Genomic DNA, 12,504 nt, shown 5'->3' with positions numbered 1-12,504 from the left:
CAATTCAGGTGAGGATCTTAATAGCCGGCAGACCAAAGTAGCTTATATGGACAACTCCGGCTCTAAGATGTAACTACTTCTGAGTAATTACTTCTGGCATTCTCCCTCGATAACAGGTTAATCTATCCGGAACAATAGTTCACTTCAGATCAGGGTTAACAAAGTTTTCTGGAAATCTGTTGCACCTCTCGCCTCAAGTAGCTGTCTCGCAGATTTGATGAGGACTCCAAGTGGGGCAAGGACTGCGCATCCTGAAGAAGACGGACACTAAAGAAATCTGTAAACTTTCATTTTCTATTCATTTCTAACTCTGTCTCTATTTATGTTTGACTTAACAGATGTCATAGTGCTTCATCTAATGTCTAAGGGGATGGTATATTACTTTTATGTATCTTAATGTACCAAGAGGCGGAGATTTAATGATTTTCTAGGTGAGTCTGTGATGTTTCGAGGGTAGGTCTGGAATTCCGCTAGTTCTGAACTATTCATGGTTGGTAAAAGTTCTCTACTAGCAGAACTCGGATTTGCTCCCGACTAGCGACGGGAATCTCCATGACATGAGAGTCTTGCTTTAACACCCTCTGTCTGAAAAACATGTGTATTAAGAGAAATTACACTGGTGAGGAATGAACCATGTTGCTTGTCATCGCGTTCACTTCACACCAGTGTAATAATCCTATTTGTAGATGTTTGCAGATGTTAATGAGAGATGTTGTGATGATTGGATTATTCTCTTTCTCTTCGTTTTCTCTTTGCTTTTCTCTCTGCAGCACAGATGACCCTGGGCTGTTATATTCATTACTTTCACATGTAAAACAGATAACAGAACAAAATGTTCAGATTTAGGATTTTTTATGTTTTCATATGTGTTTTCGCTTCTCATGGTAAAACATACAGTTGATTACGGGTGGCAGGTGTTTCTGTGGCAGATTGTTCAAAAGTTGATTAGAATAGGTTCACACAAACAGAGGAATGTAAACACTATGCGACTAACTGGAGATTAAAGGCTAATCCCATTTAGGGAACTGTCTTTAGTTTATTGTGTTAAAGAATTAAAAGAAAACTGAGAACTACTTTAAACCGAGTGCCATGTACACGGTATTTAGTTTTTTGAATAGAAAAAGATGAATAGAATAGAATTACTTTATTGATCCCAAATTGGGAAATGTTCTTGTTGCAGCAGCATAGAAACAAGACAATGTAATTACAATCAAATCAAATCAAATAGCATTTAAAAAGAAATTAAAACATATACAATTTGGACAACAAATGTACAGAAAATATGAACAAAAACAAAACATGAAGCAGGATATGATATGTACAATAAGTGTGAAAGGTAAGGAATATTAAATGGAATACATATAGAATGTACAGTGTGTGTGTGTGTGTGTGTGTGTGTGTGTGTGTGTGTGTGTGTGTGTGTGTGTGTGTGTGTGTGTGTGTGTGTGTGTGTGTGTGTGTGTGTGTGTGTGTGTGTGTGTGTGTGTGTGCGTGTGTGTCTATGCCAAGTCATACTCTGAGCCCTGCGATGTAATGCCTTTCAGTGCGCGTGGAAGGTAAACTAGTAAAACATGCACATGCAAAACGTGAGTGGTGTGGTGGTGAAATGTAATAAAGTACAATTACTCAGGTATTGTTCTTAAGTATATTTCAGATTCTTGTACTTTACTTATCATTTTTACGCTGTTCTACTTGGATAATTCCTCTACAATTTTGAATGCAGGACTTGTAACAGATGAATTAAACAGTTAAGTTTTGTTTAACCTAACTAAGAGACATGTTTTCTGCCACTGGTCAAACCTACGTATAATATATAATTAAATGTGATGTTATTTAAAAATAATTATATTGTATATTTGACCATTTAGTATTGTCCATTCTGCTATGAACCACTACACACTATTTCCAAGTGATTTGCTCACAACTGTACAGTAACATACAGTACACAAGGGGCCTGTTGTGAGGAGGCAATATGGCGCCATCTTGAGTGTTCACTTGTTTCAACAGCAGGGACATTTTATGTATATTTTCTATGTCTTTTTGTTCGCAGATATCGAAGAAATGTTCACAACTTTCCAGTCAAAATACAACACTGTGACAATAACCCAATGATATGATAAATGCTGCATTTAGAATCTAACTGAAATAAATGTAAAAATATTATAAACAAAAAGTGTGAAAAGTACGTGTGGTGTAAAAAAGTGTTTACCGTTTTACTGATTAATTAAGGTGTATGTGTAGCTGTGTATGGTATGAAACATAACGCATTCTATAAGATCGAAGATATGATTGTGGCTTTGTCATTGTCCTGTGTGAACCAAATATCTGTTACAAGTACTTTTCATGAGCTCATCAAAACAGCCTTGTTTTTCAGATTTTTGATTGTGTATTTTCCAGCTGATCCAAAAGACTTTCTGAAGAGTGGATTTAGCTTGAGGAGCTGACCCATAAGGGAAAATATTATCTCAGTTTACCATTTTGTTTTGGTTTTCACTGGACAGGAAGAGGAGGACAATCTGAAAAGTAAGCTTATTAAAGCTGTAAGACTAATGTAATGGATAATAAGCATAAAACAACATATTTAGCCTTAATTTGTGACCTTAATTATTTGATCTGTTTATTATGTAATATTAGATTGAGAACTGTCATAATGTCCAACAGATCATTTTGGAGCAAATGACCCTGTGGCATTTCTTGTAGTGTCAGTGTATGTAATACAAAAGGTTTTTTGAAAATAGTTTTCTGTAACTTTCATATCACATAGTATCTCTGAAATAGTCTCTGAATTCTCCCTTTAGCTCACTGCTGATGTTCTGAAACTAAATCTAAATATAACATATTAAGTTTCAAAATATCTACAGTGAGCTGGAAGAAAATATTTGGACCTTGCTTGTAACTCCTTATTGGTAAGAATGATACAATTCTGTTTGTCAAAATGTTTTCTTGTTCCTTGTTATTCACGTCATGTAAGTCATTTGTTGGTGAGGGAAATATATATCAATCCGTCATGTAATAATGTAAGGAATTTTGCAGGTAATGTTTTTGCAGATACAAACATTAACAATACAGTGATTTAGCGACGACAGTGCTGTCAAACTCAAGGCTTTGAAACCATAGTCAACAAACCAATGGTAGACGTCATTGTGACTGAGTCCACTTTTTATATATGCCTCCGGTCTGCAAATATAGATTTAACGTCATGGGAAATATTGACAATTTTGCAAACTGTTGTTTAAGGAGGATGTTAATAAGAGGGTTGTTGACTGTAAAGTCTTCAGACAGACAGGATGTGATGATATTTAGTCTTACAAACTCCAATCATAGTTACCAATCCAAAAGCGCAAAGGGGGCGTTCGGCATCCATCACCAAAACGACCACTATCCTAACTCTAACTTTGCCTTACAGGTGGAGGCACATACTCAGCCTGGGCCTTCCATAACGTCATGATCTTGTGTTTTGAATGTTCTGTTTCCAGTTTTATCATTTAAAAATACATTCATTGTGTCATGATGTTGTCTGCTATCACTTCCTTGCTTTTTGTATTCCCGCCTTTTTGTGATTGTTTGCCCCGACCTGATAAAGTGGTGCAATGTTTTCCTTGAAGGGAGGCCCGGGGATATAGTATAACTACTGGATACAGCTTCGGAAGCAGGGCCTTGTTAATTTGCACATCAAGACAAAATGGCCTGACATTCTCGAGAGCAGAACCTCCCATTTACCCAACAGAATACCTGAGTGTGGCTCATAGAGCATGCGCAGTTAAGTTTTTCCTTTAGCCCCGCCCCCGATCTCCCGCTCTCGGCTCAGGACGAAGAGAGAAAATAAATATGGATTTATCTTTAAGCGCATTTTACAACTTTTAAAACCTAATGAAACAAACAAGTGATATACAAGTGTTAATACTGGGTAGTTTATTCAGTTTAAAACTAACTATCAGCTGATTTACAGACGTCTCTTTCCCAGTGATGTCACGCACCGACACGGCAGGTGTAGAACTGCCTCTTGGCCACTACAAATATTTGCCTCAGCGTCCCGCTCACTTCCGGGTCAGCCTACAAAAATACATCATCAATGAACGACTCTATTGTATCCTTAATTACAGTTCATGTTTATAGGTCAATGCACTCTCAAAATGTCTACAATTAAACCGGAATGTGGCTCAAAAGCTGCCAAACTATCCACCCATGTTAATTTCAGAAGTTATCAGACGAAGTTTGCGAGGCCTTTTATTTTGAAACAACTTCCGGGAGTTTAAATCCGCCGGTCACTCCAATGCTCCATAAACGAATGATGCTAAGGTAATTTACGGTAAGGTACACGCAAATTAGGTTTGCAAAGACCCATTTAACTTGATTTCAGTATGTTTTGTGGAATTATATTTTAAAGGGAGTTTGAAATCATTATTAATATTTTAAAAAACCTGCATTTTTGTATTTCCTAGTAAAAATGTGATCACAGCACAATAACCGTAAGGAAACAATATACATCAATCATTCAATCAGGGAATACCACCATCATACAGAGTCTATATATAAATGTTTTAATGTTCGTTTTTCACTTTGCATATTTATTTAGATGTCTTACTTGAATAGCAACATCCCATATATACTTATTCATATGACAAAACACACTTACATGTATTCTTATTTACAATTCAAAATCAGTACTGTCTAGTCCGATGTTCAGTCTAAGCAGGACCAACTTTGGAGACTTCAGTCACTGATTGTGATGTTGAGCTTTCTTCATCACTTCCACTACCCATACCCAGCATCTGCATCATGCATGAACGAAACTGTAGGGGGGAGAAAAAAACAGATAGTTTAGGTTTGGATGGAAATGGTTTCTTTAGAACGAGTGGAACAAACAAGTGTGAAAACTAAGGGGAAAAAGCTATATGTACCATAAAGAAACCATGTAAAAACAACCAAGGGAATACTTTGGCACCCCCAAGTGGTGTCAGAAACTGCTAAATGCACCAGTTCTCAGGATGGGATTTTGTCATTTTTCTTTATACTGAAATGTTTGCTATCGGGACATTTCCACACATTTAACATGTTCTCTTTACTTGCTGTAACGACTGTAAGTAAGTCCTTGTGTGGTCTTCTAAAGGCTAAGAGGACTACATCTTATAATTCAAACAGAAGATTATGGGCAAAGACCATTTTAGCACTTGAACATACATTTAGAGTGTGTTGTGCATCACAACATTTAACAGACCTGTTTATTGAAGAGAACATAGATAACAGGGTTGTAGACTGTAGAGCCCTTCGAGAGGCAGGAAGGTATGGTCGCCATCCTGAGATCGAAGGATTGCCCACGGTTGTTCACAACCCAAAGAGCAAAGGAGGCGTAAGGCAACCAGCACACCAGGAAGCCCAGCACCATGACCACCACCATCTTGGTCACCTCGCGCTCTGCCTTCTGGGTGGAGGCAGACTCTGCTTGGGCCTTTGCTGCCTGTTGAGGAAAAGAGAGGTAAGTTGGGTTAAAGACTTTTTCTAAGTCAGTAGTATAACCAGCAAGTATGTTTTCAACCACTCTGTTGAAAGTACACTATCAGAAGGATGAACTTAATAAGTCTTAAGATTAAGGTTGTTGAAATAATAAAATCTTCTTCCTACGAGCGTCATGGCCAAGATAGGTTGCAGGCACAAAGACAAAAAAGCCAATCAATTTGAAATAAACACAAACATATATTACAGATCAGTGAAATATCAAATAACAATCATCAACAATGGAGTCCAATCTTCCTTGCTTCAAGTCAATTGAAATCCCCTTTAATGCCTCTGAAGAGGCCAGCTTCCTGATTCCAAACACAGGGAACACCACACTTAATGTATTTTTACCAAAGTCAGTCCCGGCTTTAGAGAAACAGAGTAGAAATGAGTCCTGGGAGCTAACTTCCCATACTTTGTTCAAGTGATGTTGGTAAGATGGAAGACCGAGCACAGTCTTGTAAAGAAGTGTCAATATTTAAGTGTACAAGCACACAGATGATTTCTAAATGTATAGTAAATCTGAATTAAAACATCAGGTTTTCTTTTTTGGTACAAAGCGTTTAACTGGCAAACAATCTGGTTTGGTATAAACACATAGATCACAATATTATTTACATAAGTGGTCATTTACATTGAAACTATGTTTAATGAATACTAGTGATCCCAGGAGGATCCCATAGCATACACCTTAAGATACACTAAGGGGACTAAAAGAATAAAAATTCTCAAACCAGCAGCTTGTTCTGAAGGACTTATCCTGATACGTTTTTGCTTATCAGTATAGTTCAATATTTCACGAACCACATTATCTGAGATGAGTCAATATCTAAGAAATTAACAAGATAATTTACGAATATCTGATAAAGACAGCCCGATGATTGTGACTGATAGACTTCGACTTTGATAAGACAACATGCAATAAACTACAAAAGTTGCTTGACTTTTTTGTTTTCAAATGTTAAAACTAAACTACATTTGAGTGTTTTTTGATTTGAGATTTTGCTGGAAGAATTTGTTTTCCTCACCATTTTCAGCGTAATGAGGAGCTGAGAGTAGCAGAAGACGATGGTGGAGAAGGGCACAGCGAAGCAGAACCCGAAGAGAAACATGACGTAGGTTTCATTGTTGTATTTGTTGTTTGTGGTGTACCAGTCTGGACCACAAGAGCACTGCAGGCCCTCTGGGATGTACCTGGAGAGAGATAATAAAGAGCCTTGAGTGTACTTCCAAGATTCCCAGTTTTTAAATGAGTTTCAGTTGTTATAGGTTGGTTTTTGTTGCTTACCTGCTCCATCCGAAAAGTGGAGGAAGTGAAGCCATCAGTGCAAACACCCAGGTGAATGCACAGCAAGCTATAGCATGGTCAGGCTTGAAAATAAAGTTACCCATTGGCTTGCAGATAACCAGCCATCTTTCAAAAGCTACCACAGCAAGAGACCACAGGCTCACCATACCTGGAACGACAATGACAGACCATTAAAAAAACGTTTTGAAACCATTTTAGTTAAGTCCAGGAATAAAAAAAGGGTTTGATCAAATAGAAGTATATTGTTTCGAAACTACAGTTAGAATCTTACCTCCAAGCGTTGCCAGAAAACCTTCAATCTTGCATCCTAGTGCTCCAAAGATGAAATATCTGCATGCAAATGAGCAGAACGCAGTGAAAGAGCCCACGCCGGCCACGAGGAGGTTTGCCACGGCCAAGTTCACCAGGATGTAGTTAAGGTGGGACCGGAGCTTCTTGTATTGGGCAGTGCATGCAATGGTGAGGACGTTTATGGAAGTGCCAAAAATGAAAACGAAGAACATGAATGCTGCCATGCCATAGAAGACGGACGAGCTCCCCAGGTGGTCCTGAGGAACCAGGAATGGACTCATTGACGTGATGTTGTTGGTGTCCAGCGGAACAGGTATCCAAAAGTCTTCTGGTAGCTCCATGGCCCGAGATCCTTTCATTTTGCCCTATTTATATATTAAAACAATTTATTTACTTAAAGTGTTCTCCTTGTTGTTGCCTTGCCTAGATCATATATATCATATAACGAGAGTTTAAGTTTTAGGAGGCGGGCATGAATGCTGTGTGCTCTGCGTCCCTAACGTCTCTCGTTAATCTCGTGTGGAGGAGGGACTTTTATAAAGGCACTCAGGAAGCCACTCATCCCCATGACAGGGTTAATGATACTATAATTGACTCATACATTGGGGTGGGCTATAATCAGTGTAATTCATTTAGAGGTTTGCCCTTCTTGCTGTTCTGCCAAAGAGGATAAAGACCAGATATTTGAGGGGTTGAGAACAACATCTTCCAAAAGTTGAAAGACATCTTTGAAAATGTTACATTAAGGGCTTTTGTCATTGGAAAACATACAAAAAAAGCATGTGTTAGGGATTGGAAATCACTTGTCGGTGCTTATCCAACTGTCTGATAAATTAAACATTTGAAGAGGTTTTTGGGTAAGCAAGACACTGATCTAAATTATGAATTTTTTGCTTTAAGTAACAACATTCTGCTGTTTTGAGATAAGAATATGAATGAATAAGATTTACTTTTGTAGGAACACAAAGTACAGGTATCTCGATCAAGGAACACACACAAGCATGTAAATGTGTGCACCTGTGAAGATATACGTTGCACACTAGTTCTTAACGTGAAAAACCAATTAAAACAGGTTAATCCCACTTTCTTAGGGAAGAGTAAAGTAGGTCTTTGCCTGCTAATCTGATTCCAAATAACATTAATTCTAATCAGCTCTTGCACTTAAACCCTTTATAATCTTCTCTGCTGGTTTAACTCAAGCTTTGTGTTCCTTTTTTTTTGAAGTTTCTTCCGCCTCTGAGCTTAAAGAGCGCACAAGACGTGGAGAACCGAGTGTAATCGCAGAGGATGCTCACTGTAGCTTTGTCAATCCAATTACCAAATGCAGAGAGGACCTTTGTGCATCCTTGTATCCGGGGGTGCTATAAACAGAGAACGGAGGAGGAATTGGAAATGAACGAAAAATTGTGTTTGTTTTTAATTGCAAAGGTGAAATTGAAAAACACGTGTATCCAATGGAAGAGCAACCTTGCCACAAATGATCAGTCGCCTGTGCTGCAGTATTTTTGGAAAAACCAAGGATTTTGTTGGAACTTGACATCATAAAATGTCTTTACTGCCTTTTTGAATGTCACTAAAGATATGCGTTACTTTCACAACAGCTTGTTTTGCAGCCTCTTCCATGTTATAGGACTGACAAAACATTGCCCTTATAAAGAAACTGTATAGATTTCAAACCAGTATAAAAGACACCAAATATGTTCGATTTTTTTTATTTTTTCCACTTTGCAGAACATGTAATATTTCTTTATTATATGATTTGAAGCATTCATATATATATATTTTCAAATGACAAGACACACGTACCTTTACCGTTATTTACAATTAAGTAATTTGTGGCAGATAAGTCATGATGTTCAGACTAAGCAGGCCCAACTTTGGAAACTTCTGTGACTGACGAAGATGCCGACGACTCATCATCATCACCTCCACCCATCCCCAGCATCTTCATCATGCATGTACGGAACTGAGAAACATCAAGGAAACACTTGTTTTAAAATGCACCATTAACTCCATAGATGTGATTTCAATAAGAATGGGGTGCATCAGACTGACCTGTTTGTTGAGGAGAACATAGATGACCGGGTTGTAGATTGCAGAGGATTTAGAAAAGACAGACGGTACAGAAGCTAATCTCAGGTCGAATGTTTGCCCACGGTTGTTCACAACCCAAAGGGCAAAGGAGGCGTAAGGCAACCAGCACACCAGGAAACCCAGCACCATGATGACCACCATCCTCGTCACCTCGCGCTCTGCCTTCTGCGTGGAGGCAGACTCTGCTTGGGCCTTCGCTGCCTGTTGAGGAAAAGCCAGTAGTGTAATCAGCAAGCATCTTCTCAACCACTCTGTGTTGAAATTACAGCATAAGAAGTATACATTTAATAAATCTTAAGATTAAGATTGTTGAAATAAAAAATCTTCATCCTAAGAGCATCATGGCTGCAGGCCCCATGACAAAAAAGCAAATAAATCTGAAATAAACACAAACATAAATAACAGATCAATGAAATATCAAATAGCAATCATCAACATTGGAGACCAAGTGGCTGTAATGTCTTCTGAGTCCTTCATGTTTAGTAGTCCTCACCCTGTGTCACCTTGAATGCTTAAGGAATATGTTTTGGTGCATGCCTCCAAGGTGAGCAAAGAATTTAGACCTTTTTAATGAATCGAAGTATATCGGGGCAGAGTTGAGTCACAACACAACAGGTTCTGTGTATTAGATATAATAGTTTAGCAAAAATGTAGGAAAGTAGTGAGAATACCACTAGATAAACGACACTCGGATTATATATTATTGCCCAAGTTGTTTGGTATTCCCAAACTGATATATCAAGTTTGCTGTTTTAAACGCATTCACTGTTTACTTCAATTCATCAACTTTTCTCAGTTTTGAGATTCTTTTTACTATGGAGGAAAAAACAAGAATTTAAGGCATCATGGGATGAATTAAGTTCTGAGCAGCATTAAAAAATATTCCTAAAATCTGTTCCTGGTCTTCTAACTTTTCCTCACCATTTTCAGCGTAATGAGGAGCTGAGAATAGCAGAAGATAATTGTTGATAAGGGCACAGCGAAGCAGAACCCGAAGAGAAACATGACGTAGGTTTCATTGTTGTATTTGTTGTTTGTGGTGTACCAGTCTGGACCACAAGAGCACTGCAGGCCCTCTGGGATGTACCTGGAGAGAGATAATCACAAGAGCATTCGCATGTATGTCCAAGATTCCCAGTTGTTATAGGTTGGTTTTTGTTGCTTACCTGCTCCATCCGAAAAGTGGAGGAAGTGAAGCCATCAGTGCAAACACCCAGGTGAATGCACAGCAAGCTATAGCATGGTCAGGCTTGAAAATAAAGTTACCCATTGGCTTGCAGATAACCAGCCATCTTTCAAAAGCTACCACAGCAAGAGACCACAGGCTCACCATACCTGGAACGACATACAGCACGAATTATAAGACTCTTTAAAACTCATTTACTTAAATATGTGTTTTTAAAGTTTCTCTTACCACCAAGCGTCACAATAAAACCTTCAATCTTGCATGCTAGTGGCCCGAGGATAAAATATTTGTTCGCAAAGGAGCAGAATGCAGTGAAGGAGCCCACGCAGGACACAAGAAGGTTTGAAATCGCCAAGTTCACCAGGATGTAGTTCAGGTGGGACCTGAGCTTCTTGTTCTGGATGGTGCATGCCACTGTTAGCGCATTGATGAAGGTGCCCACAACAAATATAAAAAGCATGTACAGGGCCATTGCGTAGTAGATGCCGGAGCTGGCTAGATGGTCCTGGGGGACCAGGAATGGGCTGAGGGACGTGATGTTGTTGGTTTCCAGAGGGATGGGGATCCAGAAATCCTCCGGAAGCTCCATATCACGGCCGTGCTTCATTTTTCCCTGAAGGTTAGAAAGGAAAACTCAAAAATACCTTTTCATGTGATCGGTCAGTTAACCGTCGGCAGCACTATGACTATAGCAGTCCTGTAGAGTTCACTGGGAAGTCATTTATAGTGTTGCCTGACATAAATTAACTAATTAAATGATTGAATAATGAATTGCTTGACTAACTTAACAAAACCCTGACTTTGGTCAATGGGATTAGAGAACTATAGAAACCACTGGAACATCTACAAATAATATTGGCCAAGAACCCAATAAACAATTAAGGGACCTAATCAACGGGATCCTGTTCTCATCCCGTCACTTTTTTTATAACAGAAGCAGTCCTATACAGATAATTAGGACACAGACTTAAAGATGTACTGACGTAAACATATGAATCCATAAGTAAACATTTTTGGTTGGGATGTGACCTCTTCGTGGACAGCTGGTGATCTAAACATTTAGTTTTTTTACTGTTAATCTGTTTATCACATTCAGTCTATCCTCCAAGTTACCGGCTTTCTGTTAGCGTAAGCACGGATGATCTGTCCCTTCATTAGCGTATCAGGAACAACAAAGGCTTACCCCGTTGTTATGCATTGATCTCACAAAGCTTCGCATCTTTTCATTTTGTCAACATCTCCAGACCATTTTTGAATTAGAGCGTTCTATTTAATTATGCACTTCCTCCACAGTATCAAACTTACGGTATGTTACGTGTCAAATACCATCTTACATTGCGCTATGAACAGCACAAACAGGTTGCTGCAAAAAGTGTTCAGGGAAATTGTGCAAATTGCCTCCTTTATTTTTGAAAGATGGCAGAAACAAAACAAGACAAACCCCTATTGATCACCATAGGAAAATATAGGTGTAGACACAGCATTCTTAAGAATAAAACATATACCAAAAAGGTGAGAGTAAAGGTTCAAATTAAAGTTGTTTACATATATACAGATTTGTAGGGCCGGTTCGTGTCCCCGATCAAACCACAGAGTGTGGACTGGTAGCTGGAGTTCACCTCCTGGTCACTGCAGAGGTGTCCTTGAGCAAGGAACCAAAAGAAAAATAACATTGAAAAGACGCAGGGAACCAACCTTCAGTTTGGTTGAAAAAAACTCAAAACTGAACATCTCCTGTTACCTGAATTTGTAAAAAAAAAAATATATATACATTTTGCAAATTATGAAAATATACCTGTAAGTATTTAGCAGAAGGCAAGAAAACAGAACACACAAGATGAATCACAATGTGAATTATACAGCCTATATTAACATATTTAAAAGAAATATAGGTGTTTATATTGTTTCTACATGTCAACACTTGTTTACTTATAACTTTTGCATTCAGTATGTCACCATCTCAAATAGACACAACCATTTAGGATGGTTGGCTTTTAGAAACAGGAAGGAAATAAAGGCTTACAAGAGCATTAGAAACAAGGGCAATCTGATTTTACAATCGTGGTCATATCCGTTTGCTCTGGCTCGGGGAGTAACATTTAACAGGATTAAGTCATCATAAAACATA

At 38.4% G+C, this 12,504-nt stretch overlaps 2 protein-coding genes across 2 annotated transcripts; both read right to left on the bottom strand.

The window, feature by feature from the left end:
* Window positions 1-4,520: 4,520 nt before the first annotated feature.
* LOC134882825 (blue-sensitive opsin-like) lies at window positions 4,521-7,592 on the bottom strand. The gene is made up of 5 exons (XM_063910785.1): window positions 7,077-7,592; window positions 6,785-6,953; window positions 6,525-6,690; window positions 5,219-5,458; window positions 4,521-4,793 (listed from the first exon to the last, which is right to left on the bottom strand). The coding sequence occupies exons 1-5, from the start codon at window positions 7,453-7,455 to the stop codon at window positions 4,689-4,691; spliced, it is 1,059 nt and encodes a 352-aa protein (XP_063766855.1). The 5' UTR covers window positions 7,456-7,592; the 3' UTR covers window positions 4,521-4,688.
* A 1,200-nt stretch (window positions 7,593-8,792) lies between these two features.
* LOC134882876 (blue-sensitive opsin-like) lies at window positions 8,793-11,060 on the bottom strand. Its single transcript, XM_063910880.1, has 5 exons — window positions 10,605-11,060; window positions 10,357-10,525; window positions 10,112-10,277; window positions 9,152-9,391; window positions 8,793-9,062 (listed from the first exon to the last, which is right to left on the bottom strand). Exons 1-5 carry the CDS (start codon window positions 10,981-10,983, stop codon window positions 8,958-8,960), a joined length of 1,059 nt encoding a protein of 352 aa, XP_063766950.1. The 5' UTR covers window positions 10,984-11,060; the 3' UTR covers window positions 8,793-8,957.
* Between the last annotated feature and the right edge of the window lie 1,444 nt (window positions 11,061-12,504).

Source organism: Eleginops maclovinus, chromosome 20 (genome assembly GCF_036324505.1).
Source record: "Eleginops maclovinus isolate JMC-PN-2008 ecotype Puerto Natales chromosome 20, JC_Emac_rtc_rv5, whole genome shotgun sequence".
Classification (NCBI taxonomy): Eukaryota; Metazoa; Chordata; class Actinopteri; order Perciformes; family Eleginopidae; genus Eleginops; species Eleginops maclovinus.
Note: the sequence above shows the minus strand (reverse complement) of the source record. Positions and strands in the feature narration are given on the sequence as shown.